Source organism: Apteryx rowi, unplaced genomic scaffold (assembly GCF_003343035.1).
Source record: "Apteryx rowi isolate R43461 unplaced genomic scaffold, aptRow1 scaffold_192, whole genome shotgun sequence".
Taxonomy (NCBI): domain Eukaryota; kingdom Metazoa; phylum Chordata; class Aves; order Apterygiformes; family Apterygidae; genus Apteryx; species Apteryx rowi.
Window position 1 is genome coordinate 1,202,622 of NW_020448219.1, and position 23,853 is coordinate 1,226,474.

Consider the following 23,853-nt stretch of genomic DNA (forward strand, 5'->3'; position numbering starts at 1 on the left):
CACCATGACAAAGCTAATAACTGGCAGTGTCCCGTAGCAGAAAACAAAATTAGAATTTATGATGAATAGCTGAATTCTCAGCTGTTGTCAGAATATGTTTTATATTTTATGGTGTGGGTTTTTCTTTCTCTACTTCTTTTCATGTATTTGGTCTTCAATGTGTTTTTTTTTAAAAAAAAAAAGTTGGCCAATGAAATAGGAATATAAAAGTAGAAAGGACCTCTTGAATCATCTGGTCCAGATCCCTACAATTACAGGAAGTGATGAATAGATACGAAGACCGGAAAAGTCTTCATTTTCATAGACGCTTCTCTGCACACCCCAAAGCCCTTATCAACATCGAAAACCTAGGAGCCTTTGAACAAAAGGCTATAAACCTCAAAAGCTAAGGTGAGTTATAGCAAGAGAGGTTTGACTGACAAACTTAAAAGGCATTGCAGAGAGAAGCCACTGCAAAGGCAAACTATAGGTCATGCAGTTGGGGGAAGCACAGTTGAGTAAGGAACTGTGTCTGCCTGTAGCAGTGGTGCTGACACTTAAAAGCAGGAGGTATAATGATGGCAGCATATTGTTTAAAAAGAAATTGGCCAAAATGTACTATCTTAATTAAAATCAGAATGTTTTGAAAATTTATTGATTTCAAGAAAAGCTACTGTAGAAATATGTCTTTATGTCAAAACATTTTATTGGTCCAAAGAGGCAACACACCAACTCAGAGGAAAAGCTACTGTACTTTGATCAGTAATGAGCAGTTTGCAATGATTTTAAAAACTATTTAGCAGTGCAATGACTATGTGATACACCAGTAATTCCAGTGCATATTAAGCTGTCTTTAGTGACATGACATGAAATAAAACAATAAATATTTAAAAAGAGAAAAAAATCCATAACAAATTCCAAAACAAAATTCAAACCCTCCAAATCCTAAACACAGATATAACCAAGCAGAGAGGCTGCAACTTGGTACCAAACAATACATTAACAACAGACTAAGATTTTGGTTCTGCTGTGGATTGTATCTATAGACTGTCCTGAAGACACATACATGTAGGTAATCTTCAAAGAAAAAACAGTTTAACAGCTATATACAGCTGTCTTCCTCATTAGGAGAGAGATACAAAAACACACAAATAAACCCAGCCTCTGGAGAACACTAGTATTGCTGGGTTTGCAGAATATACTATCTGCTGCTGTTTTTGGCATACATAGACAAACTTGTCAAGACAAACTTGACAGGGTACAATCCCCCTTTATAAAATATTATGCTTTCAAGAGAAATGTCCATTTGGTCTCAATTTAAGGTTCCAATACAGGCGATCTCATCACAGGGAGAACCACAGCGTGAACTGAATGATGTTTCTGTTGTGTCTAATTACTTGTGGGGTGGTCTGCCTAAATTCTTCTATTTGATGAGTACGTTTCTTTGGCACTCACAATTTTCCTTGACTCCATTAAAGAGCTTCAGTTTTGACATTTCCACCAGGCACAGTCAGAAGCTTTAGCTTTGCTCGACTTGCAAGTGTGCGCTTATTTGTATCGCATCGTGTGCCATCAATGCCCACGGTGGCAGACCAGTGTCCAATTATCCCGGATCATCTGACCCTACACAAAAAGAGCTCCCTTGCTGGTTTGTGTCACGGCTGCCCCAGCACATACTAGCCCCCTTGCAGTCCTTAACTCCTGGTGTGATAGTCTTCCCTCTCTGTTCTGAACTCATCTCCAAGCAAAAGCTGATAACATACTGCCATGTGCACAGTCCCAATCCTGCAAAAATTCTCCTGTCTTTATCATTTTCTATAGCCCTTATTGCCTCAGACAGGTGCCTCCCATAAATACATTCAAATAACATAACATACCTAGATCTGCTGTTTTCTCTCCTTTCTGCTCTTTGAGAGAATACAGAAGGATTTTTAAAGCTCCATTTAATTTGGCACCATGTGATTTTATCAACAGAAGCAAGGTCAAGGAAATGTGCAGTCCACTTCAAATAAGAAGTGATGAAATTCCTAGCAGATCTTAGATTCTGGATAATCTCTCCCTTGAAGATAGCTGTCATCCCAGCAGTGTTTGATGTGGTGAGCAGCTCCACTGTGCCTGAACAGAGTTTTCAAGTGCATCACACGCTGCACAATGATGGTCTCTTCATAAAAGGATACAGTAATAAATGTTCCCTTTGGACAGAAAGCAGTGTCACAGCCTTACGCAAGGCCTCAACCTGTTTATCTCACTTCCAGTTTAGCCATGTCAACAAGCGTTCCACACACAGGTTGCGGGCTGTGCATCGCTTACAGTAAAAAGCAATCCTATTGAACAGTTTGAGTGTTTTTTTTAATAAAAAACACAAGAAAAAGTTTTGTTACTTTAAGAGAAAGAAGTTAGCCTAGCAATGAAGAGAACAGGAGAATAAACTATGCTTTTAAGCATGTCTAATGATTTTTTGTGAGAAAGACTGAAAAGAGCTTTTCTTCACCGAAGGATCTGTAACAATTCACAGTTACTAGAACAAGAGCTGGTAGAATTTCCCTGACTTTTGGAACTATGGTCAGGCACACTGAAATGAATGAACCAATGATGAAGAACTATCTATCTACAGAAAAGACTCTCAGATTCATAATATTCAGATACCTGGGAGAAAGGACAGAGAAGTTAATCCAAAGTTTCTTTCTTTCTCTAACTCCAGCGTATAATATGAAAACTCCTTCATTACCACTTTCTTGAATATCAGGAGCATACAACAGGGAAATACAAAACAAAAATAGGCTGGGTGAGTCTTGAGCGTAGTGCTCCTGTTGTAAGCTTACAGAAAAACATACAAGAAGAATAGAACACAGGACATAATTTCCCCCCAAATACCAGGTATGAGCTGAAGCATTCAATTCACTTGAGGCAAACATTCTCGTTCTCCTTCAATAGCTTTACATAGAAGTCACCAAAAAAAAAAAAAAAGAAAGAAAGAAAAAAGGGAGCTCTGAACTATGGGAGACTAAGCACATAATTAAAGTGGGTAGAAGCACAGTGAGAAACTGCCATGCATCAGGCAAGGAGAAGGGGAAGTGCCTACCCAAAATAGGGAGAGGATACCTCAAACTTTTAGTTCAGAAGATACAGCTGTGCTCTCCTCTTACTCTATCTCCTGGTTACTGTCTGTGTAAACAGGGTAATGCCAGAGAAGCAGTGGGAGCTAGGTAGTCTTACATTTATGCATACACAAAAATTCGCAACCACAAAGCATGTCTCTGTGCAGGGCTGTGCATAACTATCTCAGCTAGCTCTATATTTTCATATGGACTTTTCCAAATTTTAAACTATTAAAGACATTTTCATATGCATTTCCATGGACTTCAGATTTTAATATCTTACTTTTTACTCAGAAAAGTTCAGCTACTTACTACCTGTCCATCATCAATTAAACAAACATGCCAATTTGTGGTTGTCCTGGTTCTGACATTGTTTCAGTCTACGGAGAATGGTGCATCTAAAATGTTGTTTCAGCTTATGATAATCTGTATAGCTGGTATGACTTTTCACTATACACTTAAGACCACATATATATGAATAACTACTCAGAGTAGTTGAGTACTGATGAAGTATTTATAGATGTGTAGTCCCTGCCATGACAGACACCTTATGCTCTGTGATTGCTGGGACCCCAAAAGAGAAAACAACATGTTTTCCACTAAGTGGGCTTACATTAGATTAATACTTTTAAAGTTTTTGACAACCAATCTTCCTAGAGAAAATATTTTACTAATTACTCATTGAGACCAATGTTGTGACAACAGTGGATTTCACATCAAATTTTACAGGTGAAGAAATGCAGCTGAGACAAGGCCATTGCTCAGATTTTGTTACAATATACACCCAAACATGTTGTTCCTCAAGAAGGGAACAACTAATATTATATCAGAAACAAAGTTATATAGATGTAAGTTCACGTAATTTTAATATTAATAATTAGAACTTCTCAGCCCCATTGATTTTTTAACCTCAGCAATGTTAAAATGGAACAATATCACAAATATATGGAATGTGTAACAGATATGCTATTGATTGAAGAATGACTGAAATCAGAGTTAAAATTCTACAAGATACTGTGAGTCTTAGGAAACTAGTGCATCGGTGAGAAAGTAAAAGCTTAGCAGGCTATACACTTTAAAGGAAAAAAAACATCTGAATGTTCACATGCACACATCTTCAGAATATTTTCACTTTGTTTTAATAAAGTCAGTATTTACTAATAAAAAGATAACTTTAATATACATACGAGTTAACAGGAACTCATTTAAATGAAATTTGTAATTACAAACATAAAAACAAGTTGCAACATTTTTCCTTAAGCTAATCGGACATATAACAAGGTATTTAAACTGCTTACCATTTGCCTTGTTCATTCAAAAACTGTTGTACTGCATATCCAAACTGCTCTCTTGATGGACCAGAAAATATTTTTGCTCCGAGAAGCCCAACATTGTAGGCTTCACAACAATTATGAAGAATGCCTGTTAAGAGAAAGATTAATATTACCATAGAAGCAATTAAAGAATTTTGATCCCAGTGAAAAAGGCTTTTCATCTGTGCCAGCTCCCCCAGTAGAAGAAAATAAAATGTAGCCTTTGACATGCACAATAAAAAGCAGCCTTTCTCCTCCCTATAAACAACGGTATTCATCTACCCATATGCAAAGCCTGTCTAGCACACATCATAGGTGTTTTGCAGGCACAGATTAATGACTCATTCACTATTTGGCTTAACAAATGCTGCACCATTACTAATGTAAGTGTTTTAGTTGAAGAGAGACAAGAAATATGATTCAGAGGTCTTTTATCTTCTTCTACCTTAAGATAGGCTTAAGACAGAGCAAGCACATCAATGGCCTACTCAGGTACATTAAAAAGAAAATCTTCAGATGATAACTGTTAATACTGTTTGTATTCTACTGTCTATCTGCAGGTTATTGTTTGAAATACAGAAATAAAATTCAGGCTATCTACATCAGAAAATCTAGATTTTTGAGTTCTTTCAATATTACACCATAAGTGTTTGTTTTCTGTCCAAACAGTCAGAACAGTTGTCCAAACAGGAAAACTTAGAATAATAAAAATTAAAGATTTATTGCTACAAATAAATTATGACACTTAATCCTGAAACTGCACTTTGCTAGGATCAGGGTATTAACTGCTCTTCCTTGGGCACTCACTCCCCTGCCTAGGAGTAAGGGTATTTCGCTCCATTTCACTCCACTCCACTTTCAGGGAATCAGCAGGGCTGGGGATAAAGTTTGGAATGTCCCAAGTTTGCAAGGTGTGGGGGTCCAGTTACTCATGCATAAAGGACCTGATTTCTTTATAAACAAAAGTTGTCCATGGACATCAGGGAGAATATCTATTACAGAAGCTGCAAGAAAAGGGCCTGAGACTCCTAATACCTGTGAATAGATAATTTCTTCTGCCCCTGCTTGGAGGCGGAAGACTGAGGCTATGGTGGGATCCCTGGAATAAGCTACAGATCAGCTGCAGACACTTTAGGGCTCATGACAATCCTCCAAAAAAGGCAAGTAAGGAAGAAATCATGACCTATCATTCCACTATGAAGTTACTGCCTTAGGTTTCCTGGTGTGATGAGTTCACAGAGTTGCTCCCTGGTTAAACAATGTCCCTTACATTTTCCCTCCCTTCCTCTGTGCCCTGACAGAATGAGTTTTATCTATTCTACATGTGAAATATATCTGTTATTTAATAAGAATTATTGCATAGTAAAGTGGTGATCTTTATGACTACTCCATATAAGAGCAGGGATCCTTTAAAGAGATGCGCTACTCTTTGGCTTCTTAAAAATTTTAGCTTAAGTTCAAAGCATTTTGATAACATCAAATAACATCATAGAGATAACATATTACAGTCAGAATTGCATGTTACCAAGCAAAGTTCACTACATTTAAAAAACGTCAGTGAATTTTGTATCTCAGCTTATACAATAGTAAAGACAAATGTCACTAGCAGGAGATTAAATACAACTCACATACATAGTTTCTACTTTCTGACCATGAACTCAAAACAGGAAATCATATATTAGTCATTTCAAACAACCACTATCTACAGCTGGCTTCTGGAAGGCAAGTAATCACCCTTTGCTAAAACTATAGTTCTTTGAGAAACACCATTAGAGAGAAGAATTTTTCCCTGGTCATGTTATTCAAGACTGGAGAAGAGAGTATGTACAGCCATATCAATCAGTGTATTTTGCAATACTTTTGACACTAATCACAACCACATAAATTCATAGTTCAAGTCTGGGTTTTGGCAAGAAGATGTTGGATAGACATTAACTATATAAAAATTACAATACTGTAGAAATTTTGCCAGCAATTCTTCAGTGATTAACGTACTTGCATTTTATCAAAATATCTTGCTTATGCCACCTCCTAGGTTTATTTTTGTGCCTTATTGTTTTTAAAATGTATTAACGTCAGTCGGAAATCAAGTGTAATTTAGCAGTGCCTCATTCTTAGAGGCCACATGAGACTACTACAGGAGTAAGAAACTGTTCTAATGGGCAAGTGATTTCACACTTCTCTGTTCTTGGCTCTTCACACTTTCCTCTGCCACATTTACTGCTAGCCCCCAATCTTCCCAATAAACTGAGTAAAGAGGGGTCCTGTCCTGCGTTAATGCCCCTGTGTTTCAAGGTATGTGTTATGTCCACTCTGCTAGCCAAATTCTAACTTTGCTAAATGTACTCTGCCCACGTACTGAGGTGCAGCTGCATGGGAGAGCTTTCCTTTCTTGTCCGAGGCTACAGTCTCATTAAATGCTACAGCCAGATCAGAAATTTCCAGAACTGGATAAAACTATAGAGACCAGATATCACAACTGTCAGCCCAGGTGGAAATCCCCACGCTGGGTCAGATTCACGTAGAAGACAGCAACAAGCCAGCCTGGGCTCAATGAGATGCATGGCAGCTTATACCCTGCCCTCCCACGGCTCCATGTGCTCCCCGCAGCCCCTTGCACCCTCCCCATTCCTCCAGTGGTCACTGTGCCTAGAAGTGCTGCCCACCATCTAAAGGCCCTGGCACAAAGATCGTCCATTTTCTTCTGATGCGTGATGCCGTGGGATTTCTGGCGCCTCGCCCACCATCAGACGGCAGGGACTCTGCAGCAGCCACGGCCTCTCTGCCCTCCGTCTCCCAGCGGCTCTCGGAGGGATTTGGGCCTCACTGCTGAATTTGGTGGGTCTCCAGGAGACCACTCCTACGTTCCCGCTCACTCTGAGATAGGGGCTGAATCTGAGGAATAAAGGCAGCACCTTGCCAGGAGAAGCCCTGGGAGACACTGCAGTTCCCTGGGGCTCCTCTGGCACTCGGGATGAAGGGCAGTATTTGCTTAGCGAAGCAATTCTGTCCCCACCACACGTGTCCGGCAGTCAGCATGTACAGTACACGCATCCATTCTGGGCACGCGGCCAGGGCCAGCGTTCTGCCAGCAGGGCTGGGCAGCCAGCACGCAGGCTCACACCTCCCACTCCCTTCTCCCCACCAAAAACACCATTTCACAGGTTCTTCCCATTTTTCAGGCTGCAGCTGAGGCCGCGCATCAGGGAGCAAATTCACCCTGGCCTTTTAGGGCAGGCTGACACCAGGCGCAAGCTACCCCAAGCACCACCTTTGAAACAACGTGGGCTCCTCCACTCACCCTGATGTTGTCAAGGAGCTGCAAGGGTCTACGGGACGGGGAGCTGAGGGGCAGAGCTCAGGCAGGGACCAACGGCCCRGCCTGGGCTGAAATGGGGCCGGGGTCTGGGGGGTGGGGGAGCCCTTCGGGGCGCCCGCAGGGCCTGGACAGATGCAGGTGGTGGCCAGACAGGCACCCCCGCAGCGATCACACTTGGCATGCTGCAAAGTCCCTGCACCACTCCTAACGCCTCCTCCGCTAGAACTGTTTGTAAGCACGTTGCCTTGCTTGACATGGCGCCAGTGGGGTAAACTTCCTTCTTTTTGCTGGCAGGGTTAGCTCTGCTTGCACCCATTTAAAATGCCACCACTTCTTACAGTTAACTCTCATTTATTGTTATTATTTTTAGTGTTTATTTTAATTAGCTCTTAATGTTCCTTTGCACTGTATCACTGTGGCTTGATTTTATTCTTTTTAATCCTTTTTACAGCTTCAATATCAGAGCATTGCTCTTTACAGGTAAGAATTTTTACATGGAACAATGAGGGGGGAAAAAAAATCAGATCACATTGTTCACTTCTCAAAATTGCCTCCGTCATCCTTACTTTCTGGCCAGGCAGCCAGTCAAGAATAGCAAAAAGAAAAAGAACAAAAACAAAAAAGCAACCAGAAAGCCTACCTCTGACGATACACTGTCATCTTAAATCTTCCTATGGATCCGCTTTGCCTCTCACCCATGACTACTTTGCAAAAGCGAAGTAGAAAAACTGGTGACCACACTCTGACTCACCACAAACATTATCAAGCAAAACAGAGAGTCAATATATTTGAATCACAGTCATTTTAAATTCTACATTCTGATAACTGTTAGCAGGGTTTTGATTTTACATCTACTCCACACAAATATTTGTTGCTTTGGGCTTGGTCAGTTCCAGAGAAGAAAAATACACTAGGCATCTTTCCTGCCTTTTTCCTCCATCTTATACAGTGCTTACACTGTAAGTAGATCTTTTTTCTGCTTTGTGCAGAATCTAAATACCATATTCAGAACCAGAAATCCAAGCATCTGTAGCTAAAAAAAGAGAAAATGCTAAATTTTCTCCAAAACTATTTTAAGCCTGTGCCAGAATAAGAGCCTCTCTTATGCATTAAAAGGGTGCCAAACTTGAAGCATCTAGGTTCAAAGTACTGTATATTCGAGGCTGGAAAGATTCAGTAGCTGTTGCTGCCTTCAGGCAATGAACTTGCATAAATTAAGATTCGCAAAATACAGAAAGCTAACGCTCTGGGTTTTAATAGCTTTTGGTGACAGAATTCTAGCTGGTGACCTAACAATCATGATGAGAGATTAAGACAAGTAAAAATCCACTTCCTAACTTCTGTCTGTAAACGCTGCTTAATTCAGTCAAATAAACAGACTGCATGGAACAAAGGAAGCGAGATACAAGCCGTAAACTTCTGAAGGCTCCTCTGAAGACTTCAAAAGCCGGTTTCTCTCCACTGACTAAACAGGGAACTCGGACATTTTGGTTTAAAGAGGACTGCTTTATTGAGCAGACTTGTTCCCAGCCTAACACTTCGGACAAAAAAAATAGAAAAAAAAATCTTTAATGAGGCAAAAGGAATCTGTAAGCTTTCCAGTAAAACTCTAGTACCTCTTTGCACTGTATTTTTTCTGGTATTGCCCATACTTTAGCAACTGTATTCCAGTATATACAACAGGAGCTGGAATGTAAGAGTACAGCTGCTTTTATAAGTCTGCATCACCATTTTCCTGCTGCTAGGAAAATGAAAAGCAATACATGCTCTGACTGTGCACCTTTAAGTCTGAACATGTGGGAATTCTTCTGCAAATAACATGTCTAATGGCTATAATGACTTCTGTTTGCTGCTATTAAAGTACAAGCTGGAGCAAGCTTTTTCTTGAAGTCATAGCTCATATAAGGTACACCCAGTTTATAATTGTTTGGATTTTGTATGCAAAATTAAATAAAGCTCACAACTTTAAGTGAGCAAGCAAAAAATATCCACTGGGTAATCCATCATTTAATGTCATGATTATAATAATTGTGTAGTTGTAAACCCTTATTCAGATTAGTCAGTATAACATAAAAGCATTTTTTTTAATAGGATGAGAAGCTACAAAGTGAAATAAGATTTCTGTGTGTGCTTGCTTGCATGATTTATGATGTAAGCTTATAAACTTGTAATAAAATGTACTAAAAAGATTATTAGTCTGTGTCTTGTTTCACAGTGTCATAACAAACGTGTCATTTTGTTTTCTGTTTAAATATTAAAACCAAATTTTTAGTCCATTTATATTACACTGAAAAGGTGATGCTCCAGTTTAAGATGGTGGAGATGTATGACAGAATCATACAATCACACAGACTCAATTATACCAAATCTCTGCTTTGATTAAACTAGCTGGTTAAACAGAGGCATTTACTGCTATCATTATCTACAGTTTGCATTAGAGAGGTCTAACAAACAGTATAAAGACAAAAAAAGGCATAGTAGAATTTGATCACTGAATCTGTAAGGATCCATTTTATTCTACACATTGGTTGTAGACTTATTTAGTATCAATCTTGCTAGTAGAAACTTTATGATGAAGGGAAACACAACCTTTTTTCCTCAATAGTATGGCATTCTCTTTATCAAACATCTATTAGGTATGTAACCAAAACCAAAAAAGTCCATTATATAATCAAGCTAAAGCTACCATTTGTTTTTTAAATTGAGCTTTCACTCCACTAATGAACCCAGGAAAGGAAACAGAAACAGCCCACTGTGCAAAGCTGCATTCTGCTTTATAACATGAACACAGCTACAAATACTGTCCATTGTGCTGCAGCACAGCTTCAGATCTCCTTCCAAAACAGGGAAGCAGACACCGACAAACACAAAACCAAAACCAACAGCCCTACTTCAGCCAGGTTTTTCATTACACATTAAGGATTTTTCAATAGCAAAAATAAGGGACTAGAATGAATTCTCCGTATGTTATCTGAGGTATCCAAAACAGTTATATCTCACTTTGGAAAACAGGAAAAAAAAAAAAAAAGGGAAAGTAAGGGATTGGGAGTGGAGGGGGTAACCAAGTAGTCACTAAAGAAGAGAAATGCCATAACCTACCATTATGATAAAGATATGATGTTATTACACACATTCTTGGATGTTTTTTTGAGACCATGAATTGTTTTGGAAAAAACAAAATACCAAGAAAATCCTCTCTGGATTATTGTCTGCTTCCTGAAGCAGTTTCATAGATTGGCAGCTAGTAAGAGGTGTATAGCCTACTTTGCCTTAATTGCTCAGTCTAGCATTCTTTTTTTTTTTTTTAAGTATTTAGTATTTCCAGAGGGTGGCCTTAACTTGCCTTTTATGTTCATCTGTTCCAAGACAGTCACTACAATGTAAAACAAGTTCCACAAAGAAAATATTCACTCTTGGTCTCAAGGATTTCTTCCTCCAAGTAACACTCATCAGAAGGGCCTTGAAACCCTTTATTCTCTGCTGGTGCAGACAAAAGGAAACTGGGCAGGGGGGAGAGAACTAAAAACTCTTGGTTCCCTCTGGTTTTGTCTCCCAGTGGGCTGTGCGCTCCAGCTGAAGCTATCTTCATGTTTGCGGCATTTATAAGGGCTCTCTCTAGGGTGGTTTTTCTGGCATTTTGTATTATTGCCTCGGATCTTTTCATTCATCAGGGAACTTGTAAAGGCAGTTTTGTCTCACTCCAATACCCAATTGGCTATTATTTTCATCCGTTTGCAAAAATCAGATGAATTTGGACAACAAGTTCAAAATTTAGCAATGGAGTAGAGGCACCTACAAATACCCTTCACACTATAATCACCTACTGTCCTTGAAAAACTAGGTATAAAAAAAATGGAATGAAGGCAGAAAGGGAAAGCAAAAAAGTTATAAAAGACAGCAGTCAAGTAGTACTTGTTTCATATTAAATATATTTAGTGCTATTTTATTGCAATCTATAAAATGGCATATTTTGCTGTAGGAATAAAGTTACTCTCATTATTCACAGGCCATGTTGTCAGTCTAATATTTCAACTGGAATTAGTCGACTGTTCTTACAGAATGAACACTGTAATTTGACCACCTTTTCTAATACATTATGTTTTTAAAGTTTTATTGACAATACTGGGATTACATAAAGGACAAAACAACCAGCATGCACTGCAGCACAGATATTCATTTCAGCTTCTAGAAGCCATCAAATAATTCACACTGCAATGAGCTTGTTCAGGGAGTAAATCCATCTCCCAAAGAACCCCCTTTTCTTCCCTCAACATACAGTTTTCAGCCTCATCTACTCCACTCTATTCTTGTGCATGCATGTGGTGCATGCATGTAATGCATGCAGTAATGACATCAAATAAAGTTCATTTCATGTAATACAAGTAATTCTATGTTGGTTGCATTGTTTTGGGGGCTTTCCTGTAAATCAGTATGAAATATATTTTTGCTATATCTTTAGCATACTAGGACAGAGCTACATGGAATCCAGGCTACCTACTGCAGAATGAAGGACTACTTGTAATTCAGACTGGAAAGGTATACTAATCTTAATCTGCTATGGTCAGGATAAGTGAAAAAATAAAGGCAATTTCTCATTATTTTTTCCTGTACATTTACTTCTCTTTGTTTGTAAATTTTTCTCCAACACGCAAAACCCCATCAGTCTATACCCACAAGGGTGGTCAAAAATGTCCAGCATGTGCACGGAAACACGACTTTTATAATCACAGTTAATCTGTTTTTATTTTAAATTGAACAGATTTCTTATTGAGAATGTCCCTCCAAATAAAAACAACGTGGACCTCTGACAGGAAATCAAAAAGAGAAAAGAATGTGATTGGCAAGAGGCTGGATTTTTTGTGCTAAAAGTCAGAGTATCCAATGATCCTCACTTCCATTACTCTGTTGATACTTCATCATGTTTACAGAAGTCTTAGAAGATGAGTCCTGATTGTTCTACTGTCTCCTCTATTTGGTGTATTTTCCTATATCTTGAGACCTAAGTTTTCTTCACATCAACTAAATTATCTGAAACTATTTAATAATTAGCAGAGATTATAAGGTTTAGCAAAGAAATGAATTAGAAGCCACGACCAAAAAAACCCCAACCCGTTAACAATGCCTCATTTAGTAAGAAATCGTCCCTTCCCCTCCTCCTCTTCCCCTCCTCTCCCTCCCTCCGAAAAGTTTTCTTGGCTCCGTTGGCTAACTACTTCTTCCTGGAAGTAGGTCAACTTGGAGTTTGGAAGCTTCAGAGTGTGTGAAAGTCTGAGTCATTGCCTTTGAGTTGGAACTGTTTATGACATGAGAAGCAGCACTGAAGAGATGCCAATGACCTGTTATAAAAGCAAACAGAATACAAAATAACATACAAATTGTGAATGAAAAGTTGAGGAGACTGGGATAACACTACTAGATGCTATGTGTTTTACTGTTCTGTCACTACTGCAACGTAAGAGATCTATTTAAATTTACCCACAACTGCATAAGTTACTCAGGAAGAGCTGTCTTTCACTTAATAACTCTATATTTGTGGCCCGCATTGTTCTCCTCTGTTCCCAGGACAGATGAATAACCTGTCCTTTATCTGGAATTAAGAAATCTCAACAATCTACTGTACATACAAGGGAAGATTCCCAAGTCATGTTTAAGAGAAGTTCCTGCAGGACTGACAACTTCCTGTGTATTTTTAATAAAGACAGCAAGTATTCAGACTTACTCAATTTTATTATCCTGGCATGTTTCCATCATTAAGTTCAGTGGGAATAAATTTCTTTTACAGAAAACTCACACAAATTGCATCTTATTGAACTGACTTGCAAGTTTTTCTCTTCCTTATCTTGGTAAAACAAACAGCAGTGTTTCAGCTTAGTCCTTAGACTACCACAGTTGGCCCTCAACAATACCACAAAGAGATTAAAAATACACAAGGTTAACAAGCTTTACAGACATAAATACTGCATATGTATTTAGATTACTGGCTTCACAAGTAATGATCATAAAAAAAACTTCATGTGCTTCCCTATGATAAAAAACGACTTCTCATGTGGCATTTCACTACAGCAAATTCTCTTCCCTCACATTCACATTATCAGTTGTTGACCATTTTTTTAAACCAGTGATATTTCCAAATATAGGCAGAGAAGCATGAGCCGTATTAAGACTGAAAGAGAGGAAATGTATGTCATTACACAGAAACCAATGTGACTTACCTCTCTATACCTTGTTTGGTCTTAGCTGCTATGAAAGCACATGTTTGTACACAGATGTCAAGAAGACAGGAAAGCAACCAAAGCTCTCTGTATTCTCTGGCCATTTCATTTTCTAGGCTATATGAAAATTCCAGCATACTCAAATATCATCATCATTAAATGTGACCTAAAAAGGCTATATTTGGAAAAGGCTGAGGGACTCGCCTCAAGATGACTCTGCCATTCGGGGTTGTAGCCCGCAGCACAGGGAACGAAGAGGCTTGAAAGCGACTCTGCCGTCAGCGCAGAGGCAGTGTTAGGACCCTGCTCCTTCCTAACGGCTCCCGCAGAACCAGCCTGGAGCTGTGCTCTCTGGGCTGTACACAGACAGCCCGAGAAACAGGAATAGTATTAGTTGTAACAAGCTTGCTACATTAGCTTCCTGCAACAAGAAAACCTCCAAAGTACCACAGGATATACAATACAATAGTTGGAAGAGCTATAATTATCAGAACTTTTGTTTTCCTATTGCAGACTTAAGGACTCTCTAGTGATTGTAAAGGGAGCTCATGGCCTGGAAACCTGAACAGTAGGTGGTCTGAATCACCTACCTGCAATTCCTCCTTAATATGCATTGAGATTAGCAATTCTGGCACCACGTAGGGCTTAGGCAGAAGGTGGGCTCCGTAAAATCTGGTAAAGGATCCAGGAAGCCCAGACTTTAGCAGCTGCCTAACCCCAAATGAACTTAAATTTACTTGTCACCTATGTTTTATAGCACGTATCATCAAAATTTAGAATATAATACCAGTATAGAAGCGCCTCTAAGAGCAAGGTATCCTTCCCTATCTGAGACCCACTGTGGTATCAGGGCCAGAGTGACAGCTGCTTCCTGGGGTGAATAACTTCAGTTCTAAACAATCAAATAATTTAATCGCATAATTAATTTCTTTTTATGCACTACCTATTTGTCAAATGTAAAATGCAAAAGCAGTCCAAAAGGGCAAACTCCTCCCAGCTACCTGCCCCAAACATTATTCCACAGGCAAGATCTGCCTTTGCTTGTCCTTCCGGATACATGAATATACATTCTGGGATAAGCAGAGAGCTGATTCCAAGAGCAGAGGTGGAGAGAGCTTCTCTTGTAGTGCTTTATTACCTGGTAGCAAAGACACTTCTCGAAAAGCGAGAGGGGAGCCTGAATTGCCACCAGCCTGAATCATCCCTTCTCAGGCAGCTACTTCTCGAGGCAGAGCTCAGGTAGATGCCAGCCTCCAGGAAGGACTCCCCACTGCAGCAGAGGACAGAGGCACCTAATGCAGGGGCCTTCAAACTGCCCCCTCTACCTAGGAGCTGACTGCAGGAGCCTTCCCGTGCTGCAGGCAAACTCTTCTTTAAGCACTTTAAAAGTGCCTAAATGTCTCTGCTGAGTCCAGGCTACCTAACTCTGCCATCCTGAACCACCGCAACTGGGGCAGGGAGCCTTGGTTTGGGGTGCTGTGGGACCATGTCCATGGGATGGCAGCAGCCGCTCTCCTGGCCTCGAACACGTACACAAGACTGGTGTATTCAGATGCCCATGGTCAGGTGGGTGACACGCTATCTCTAGTCAGAGTTCAGAAAGAAGTTATCTTTTCCGTAAAAAATGAAACTATTGTACATTTTGGAGACAGAGAGAAGGGCCCACGTATATTTAAGAAGTGTTTTCTGGAGATAATACTTGCTTCCACAAAAACAGAACAGTTGCTTTTTGTCTTCAGAAAATCAAAGTCCATTGTAATTGTAATCAACCTCTGAGAAAGACAACTCCGGAGTCTCTTGGAATATTTTCTTTACTGTATTTATTCAATAGGATGAACTGGCTTTGGGCAGTTTGGAAAAGAAAAGAAAACAAACAAACAAAAAAACCCCAGAGACAGCAGAGACAGTGAAATGAAAAGATATTTGGCCGGAGTCAAATGAATAACTATTATTAGCAAAGCTACTAAAGGACTACTATCCAAGCAGTGCTGATGGATTTTTTCTCTGTTTATTGTTTTGCCCATCTTAAGAATGTTATTTCTTTTTCAGTCATTTCTGCTATTCTAAATTTGACCTATTTCAGGCTCATCTAAATGGGAACTCTGTTTGGTGGGCATACTTCGACAAATTGTCAGGCCAGTTACTAAAATTATTTTTTCACTTATGAAAGGCTAGCTGAATTCTCATTTGAGAAATATCAGCCACATATGAGTTTAATATCTAAAAAACCAATCAGTTCTACACATACCTGAAGTATGGCACACATTGATAACCCAATTTTATACCACGCAGAAGGAGTTCTGGATTAAATTGCTCTCTTGTTAATTATTAGAACATTACTCATATTACCTTATTACAGTTTTCAGTTAAGAAAGTAGAATAAGTGAACAGTAATTTTATGAAAAACTATTTCTTAAAATGTTGTGCCTCTCTTCACTGAACAATTACTGCTCTCCTCATCTTGAAATAGAAAATGCAAATATTGATATACACACTGAAACCTTTTCCAGTTTTCTTGAATCTTAAGCATTCTCTATTGCAATGCTATTCTGTAACCTTCTAGAACACATTAGTTGATCAGGGACAACACACCATGCTTACTTCCACTTCAAACAGATCTGTACCAAGGGCATTTTTTCTTTATTTTACTTACCTTATTGTAGCACATTAGTATTAAAAAATCCTGACCACTATTTCAGGACCTAGTTGCCTTGATTCAGGCAACCACTTAGTCCTTTACCTGGTTTTAAGCATGGGGGTAACCTCACTAAGTGAACAGGACCAGCCCAGAGTAAATTTAGACTTAAAGTTAAGTAATTTACTAATCTGCTGTTTTAGCAGATTATGTAATTAAGTAGGATTTCTTACTCAATGCACTTTCGTAGCCCAACGAAAACATAAACCACCTATGGCCTAACAGAACAGTCAAAAGAACAGTGAGATCGTGAGACGTGACCACTGCGTAGTGTGGGAAAGGCATGTAGCCCCTTAGCTAATTCGGCTAGCGTACCTGTGGGCGGCTGCCTTACTCTAGGTAGTGCAGAGCATGGCACAGGCACACCCCATAAAAGTGCCTGGCTCACAATTTCTCATAACTGTGTCCAGCACAGCATTAAGCTCACATGAGCTAAGTGCTGGTTCACTATTCCTCATTCAAATAAAAGTCTGATATTGCAGTCAGACAAGATAGTTCTTAATTGGTTATTCAAGATACTCAGGTCTCCTGGTCATCTGTAGTCTTACCTCTATTGATTTAATACAGTTTTGTATCGCAGCTTTAGCACAGCATCAACTGCTGCTGGCTTCCTTGTACGTGGGTCGCGTATAGACCCATATGTGACAGATACGTAGACAGACAGATAAATGGATGAACAAAGGTAAAAACCTAGTTCAACCTTTCCGCCTCCACCCCCAGAGAAAATGAACTCTTAAATAAATATGAAAACCACCCTCAGATTCCAGATTTCCTTAGGTAATTTTCTCATTTAAAAATGGTCCCTTTACTGTATAATATGCTCGCATCCAGAAGCATGTTGTTCACAACAGTTCTTCAGGAGCATTCTTTATCATCTGTTCTTTAGAAATAACCAAACATATTAGCCAAGGAGATTTATATGATTTAAAAAAAAAAAACTCTATGAAATACAGGAAGAAAGAACGATGAATTTGGAAGCAGAATTAAAAGGGCAAAACAAACTGGGAATAAGGCAAGAGAGTTCCAGCATGGCTGTGCATAACTACCATGCCATTCACTCTGTCTACCAGTAATTTGAAAGGGACAAAAGGATCTGTGACATTCATCACGTGTGACATTCAAACATGCAGATGCCATTCGGTTATCCATAAAATGTATTTGCTCTTACAGCATTCAGAGAGTCCATGTTTATCTTATTTCTTTGACTGTATAGTTTCTTTTTTAAGTCCTATTAGATTTTTAAAGAATATGCATCTCCAGGAGAAAATAAAGCTAATTTAGTCCCTGAACAGCATTTTAGGATCCCAAGAGGACTAATTCTTATTCAAAGCAACAATTACTAGCACTCAATATTGTATTTATTTGATAATTCAGAACTACTAGCCTGTTTTGTAGGTTATGGTAATGCTCACACAGCTTGTATTGACTTCACTGGATGCTTTAATTATTCTTCACTTCCAAAAAAAAAGAGTGTATCATGAGCAGAAAGAATGTTATCTCATACTGCTTTATAGGAACGCATATTCACATGCGGTTAATATAGACAGAAGGTACCATTAATCCAGTCTAATTCACATTAATTTATTTTTATTACTCTTTCATCAGTGCCAGGAATAAGGGTTATGTTCATTAACTATTTTGTATAGCTACATGTGAGTCTTTCACTTAAAGGCTTATAAATAAAAATCCTTCTCCGTTACCGTTTTTAGCAGAAATGAAAACTAAGGCCAAGACGGTTCTCTGATGTCCTTGACTAATTTGAATGGGAACAGTACAACCAATTTACTTACACAAAAAAAATAAGCTTATCAACTTGTTTTCTCTCACTTTACAGGGTCTGAAATCCTAACAGAGCTCTGTATCACAGGACCAGAGATCACTCTGTGAAAAAGAAGTCCTAAACATTAAAACCTACTAATGGAAATGTCCTAAAACAAGCTGATAACATGTGTTGGTATGCAAGTGCACGGCTATGCCGATGAGAGCCAGCCTGTGTCCTGTCTGCATTTCGCCACGGTAACCATGGAAATGGAAAGGGCCTGCACAAAGCCCAACAAAGGAAACCTTCAAATGAAAATAACGACAGTGGTTAGAGAATGCTGAAGATTTCTCCTGGTGGAAATGACTTGGTTTACGCATCTCAAAATGTATAAACTCCCTTCTACCTGTATTAGCCCTAAAGGAAAGTATTTTAGTCACATTTAGCTGTTTGGACATCCATCCATTACATTGGCAGTTCCAGTTCTTAGCCTTCAAGAAAAAATATCATATGAAATATATGCAAAAGCTATTTTCGTTCATTCAAAATTAACAACAGTGAAAAAGACCACAATGAATAACATTTATATAGTGGCATAGTGGCTAAGAAAACTGTAAAAACAAGCAGTATCAGTCCTTTAACTTAGCTTCCTAAATGAAAATTCTGTAATTGAATCAAAAAAGTAAACAATTCAAAAATTGTTCAGAGTCAGGCAGCACATGCACATGGTTAAAACTTGTTGGTAACATCTCATGTTTACTTTGCCCAAATTATGCACAAATAAATATTAACTGTTAATGTATTTAGGAGTGTGAAGGTAATACCCTGCACACTTTTTAAAATAAACATCATTTGTACAAAATACAAGTCCAGTGACACAGTATGAAAGAACTCTTACTTCAGTGTGCCATGCTGTGAAAGGCAAAACTCCAAGAATAATATATAATAACGCTCTTGCTACCTGACAAACTCTCTTAAAGTAGGAAAAACTAGAGATAGTTTTGATTTCAGAAAAAGTGTGAGAGAGAGTGTGTGTGTGTGTTACAATCACACACTGCATTTTTATCTGCACTTTTGGCTTCATTTATTGTACAAAGTGGACAACTTTCACTTGCTATTCAGTTATCAGTTTTCTCTCTGTTGCCCAGTACGTTGCCTTGTACTTTCAAGATACACTATTCTAATTTACTGAATTAGCAGCTTCCTTGCGGATACATCGCTACATATTTTGGCCACATCTCTAAATATTTTGGCATCTATTTGCAAATGCAAGTGAAATTATTTTTGAGCACTTATAAAAAATGAGAGATTATCCTCAGCCCCATTTATAGAAGGGAAACAAAAGATTAAGGTTGAAAGTACTCACCAGTTCTGGATATCTAACTTGATACAGCTAAAACCTTATTTTTTCAGAATGCTTAACACATTCAAAATACAATTTCCTTTGATTTCATTCACAGCTATGAATGCACAGCAGCTTTGCAGTCAAGATGCAGTTTTACAACCAGCTCAAGCCAGTGGAGGTGCTGGCTACTAGTGAAAGGGACTTTGCCAGCTTCCCTCCCACCTCTGGCCAGTGCTAGCACTTGAATAAATTGCACAAGTGAACAGGCCTGGTTTAACCAATCCCTAAAACTGACCTGACCCCAAAAAGGGAAAAGGTAACTCCTCAAGCAGATGGGTCCCTGACCTGTTCCCCAGACCAAGCTCTAGTGGTAGCCCAGGAAAACTGGTGGGAACAGGCAAGCAAGAGTGGGAGGAAGTCCTTGCAGCAGCAGCCCCGCATTTAGGTCAGCTTAACCAGATGGTGAAAACACAGCTTCAGTTTTGAGAACCCCTGGCTGAGCAAAGAGAAAGGGAAGAACACAAAAGCTCCAACCACATGTCAAAGATTTGATTTAAATGACTTGCCTGAAACTGCACTAGGCTTTTGTGACAAAAAAACAGAGAAAGAATCCGATTCTGCAAGGAAAAAAAGATATCCTTTCTCTTCAGCCTACCCTTCTTCCTTATTCCTAGAGCACCTTCTAATTTCAGCAATAAGTGAGACAGAAGTCTCAGCCACTTTTCTGATCACACTACCTTCCACTACTACAGGGAACTACCTGTGGCCAAAGCAGTGCGTGATGCACTGATGGGCAAAGGAGGCAAATCCAGATCGCTAACTTATTTCTGGCAGTTACTAACTTTTGAGTGCTTGACTCTGTTCTTTTATCACAGCTTTCACATATATAGTTCCCTGGGATTTAAACAAAAGCAACCTGAAGAAAAAGACTACTGCAGGGCAATATTAGTGGGATCTTCCTCTATCTCACGATACAGTCCCACAGCCCATTGCCTACAAGGTCAATGGGATCCTACCGCTTCCCTGGGACAACAGGATGCTTTTCATCAGCAAGGGTCAGATATTTACTGAATGACAGAAAAGGGGTTGCACTTGGAAAATTCAGATTCTATCCAAAGTTTCAGAGAAACCTCCTTTTACATTTTCATATAGGGCTGCTTCCTCTTCCAGGCTGCCCTGGATCCCATGGTGCGGTTATTAGCTACGTCCGCACCGCTAATCCCCCCGGGCCCTCCTGGCCGCAGCCTTCGGGCAGCGTGCACAGCAGTTCACACCCCACTCTTCAGTGCCAGCCTCTGTAAGGGGACTGGGAGTACTGACAGTGATAGCACTTTGCTGAAGACTTTTTTGGTCCTCAAGTGGTACTCCTGTGGCCATAAAAACATAAAATTTAGTTGTGATTTTTCAGTTCTGAGTGCCTGAAATAGTGGAGGGGTGTTTGCTTGACTGAGTGGTGATTTTAAGGACATGTCAGAGTTATATTGTCCATGTCCTGGGTTGTGGCAGGAAGGTGTGTGGTAGGCTTGAACATGAAGGCCTGCTGAGCTGATATAGATGAGAACACACTAAATCTGGTTCCCTCCATCATGCCTAGTCCTCCAACACTGTCTCTTGAGAATAGACTCTGAAGGATATTACTCTTAGGAAGGCACTGGGTTTTGTCTCAGAGGGAAAAAGTCGGTTCACCCAGAACCCAGGAACCAACTAACAGTATGCAGCATGGACTAGCAGAGAGCCAGGATCCAGAAGCTAACTAAAAAGCAGTGTGTCTCAACTAACAACACGGATTGTTGTAAAAATATTAAATAACAAGAGAACACAAGAGGGATTGTTCCTGTATTTACAGGTACAGACCCAGACTTCACATAGGTACAGCTGCACCCCACCAGAACTCAGTTGCACAGAAAGCCCAGCTGAGCTCCACACGAAGGACCAAATTTATACTAGTAAGCTGATAAAAATCTATTTCTTTCCGGAGGAATGTATTTTTCCAAAGGTTTGTTACTTGGCCAAATTTGAGTAGATTTTCAAGATGATGCACCTTACTGCCAAATTTTAAATATCTATTCTGAAACTTGAGGGCTTCTCAAAGAAAACTTTACCAGAATTGAACCCAGACATGGCACTGTATTTTGCACCAGCCTCACTCTCAGAAGGAGCTGGACTATTTTGACTCTGATTATTATGAACAGGCTAAGGAAGAAACCTGATGCTGAAAAACGTACACTTAAAGAATAAAATGCGACAAACCTATAAACAACCAAAAACAGTGTCTTGCAACAGAAAGCATCAGGCTTTGTTGTATAGGCTGTGCTATTAAGTCTTTCAGTCACGATTAGTTCTCATAACATAATCTGCTTTTATCAGCTGCATACTTTTTGCCAGCAAGCAACAAGGTTGGTAGCACAGTTACATTATCAAAATGGTAGTTTTTCAGTATTTCTATTTGTTTTTGCAGTATGTAAAAAGCCTTAATCATTTTCCAAACACAAAAATACACACCAACAATAACTCAACTCACACCTGTCCTAACTGTTGCATTACTTTTAGTTGCGTTTGGAGCAACAACTCAATACCCTTATGTGATACATTTAATACAGCTGATAGTTCAGAAATGAACATAAAATCCAGCTTAAAATAAACTTGGCCTATTTTCTTACAGGATTGCTTGATTCAGCTAAGCTAGCCCAAATGAATTCAAGTAGACTGCCTTTGAAGGTGACTGAGAAATGATTATGGGAAAGCTACGATAGTATCACCACAGCAGCACCCTAAGTGGCTCAGAGATAACACTCCCTACCCAAAACTTTCTCTTCTTCCTACGGAGTCCTACAAGATCAAGGAAGGTGTAAGTGAGTATTAATTCAGCAATTACATCCACCAACATCAAACGTTACGACACATCTGAAATCAGAATTATGACAGCTTTGAACTATATAAATGAAGACAAATCTGCCTGAACTGCACATATGCTGCCCAAACAAAGTCAACCTATCCACTTCAGTCAGCTCTCACTGTCAGGGGAATCTTGCTCTCACAATCAGTCCTTGTCTTCTACTTTAAACATCACTCTACAAAACTTTGCAAGTCTCAAGACTTTGACACCATGAATTACAGGGCATATTTATGTTCCTGGCATGCAGTGACTGTAACCAGGAGAATAAAGGATTGATTAAGCAAAAATGCAGAGTGGGGTTTTCCACTTTGATGCTTTAAGAATTCTTCTTTTTTAAAAAATTACCAGGTTGTTTGTATAAAGTATGTCTTACCAGAGGTTAATATTTTTGTATTTGATTTCATACCCTGCAGCCGCACATTCCACTGCACTTTTTTTCTATAGTTACTGAAAGAACAAGTTGGAACAGCTCATCAGTGAAAATTCATTTTTTATGCTTCTTCTTCAGTAACTTGGTAATTAAAGGTTCATGAGAGCATACAGAATATTTAAACCCTGAAAGTGCTTGGGAATTCACTCATCGCAAATGAATATGACAGCTTATAGTTCCCAGGAAAATATAAGTAATGGTAATTTAGTCAGCCAAGAGAAGATGTTTCAAGTTTCCCTGTCCTTTTCCAAGGAGCAACATCTGCCCAACAGGGTGGGAACAGACCTAAAGATTTCTTGCAAATTAGGAACAGAATTCATAATAAAAAAATATATAATCTTCCTTTTTATAATGGCACAATCGCTATATGAGTGTAAACTTACACAGCAAACTGCACCCACTCCACACACACACACACACACACACACACACGCGCAGCTTCTGGCCCAGAAGCGCAGAGGGGACTGGGAGGGGGCAGGCGTGCCCAGCTCGGCAGCCCCCCGGCCCTCGCCGTCCCGCGCCGTGCACAGCGCCCCGCGGCTCCGCGCCGCGCCCGCACCCCGCCGCCCCGCGGCAAGACCTACCCAGAGCCAGCAGCAGCAGCAGCGGCGGCGGCGACGGCGGCAGCGCCGAGCCCATGTCGCGGAGCGGAGCGGTGCGGTGCGGAGGCCGGGCCGGGCAGTGTCGCTCCCGAGCAGGCCGCTCTCGAGCTGGCCGCTTCCCAGCGCGGCACTGAGCGCCACCTGCTCCTCGCCGCCCCGAAATACCCCTCCTCCTCCTGCCGCTCCTCCCCGGCCCTGCGCGCCG

The 23,853-nt window shown here is 39.9% G+C and overlaps 1 protein-coding gene across 2 annotated transcripts in view; it reads right to left on the reverse strand.

The window, feature by feature from the left end:
• The window catches only part of ITGA2 (integrin subunit alpha 2), a 70,794-nt gene extending 47,031 nt beyond the window's left edge, over window positions 1–23,763 (reverse strand). The window contains exons 1-2 of one of the 2 annotated variants that reach the window (XM_026062726.1): window positions 23,631–23,763; window positions 4,376–4,499 (exon numbers count right to left, since the gene is read on the reverse strand). In XM_026062726.1, coding sequence (XP_025918511.1) covers window positions 4,376–4,499; window positions 23,631–23,685 — 179 coding nt within the window. In that variant the 5' untranslated portion in view covers window positions 23,686–23,763. Of the gene's footprint in view, window positions 1–4,375; window positions 4,528–23,630 lie in introns of those variants that run through there. The other variant, XM_026062727.1, reaches the window with a different exon arrangement.
• Between the last annotated feature and the right edge of the window lie 90 nt (window positions 23,764–23,853).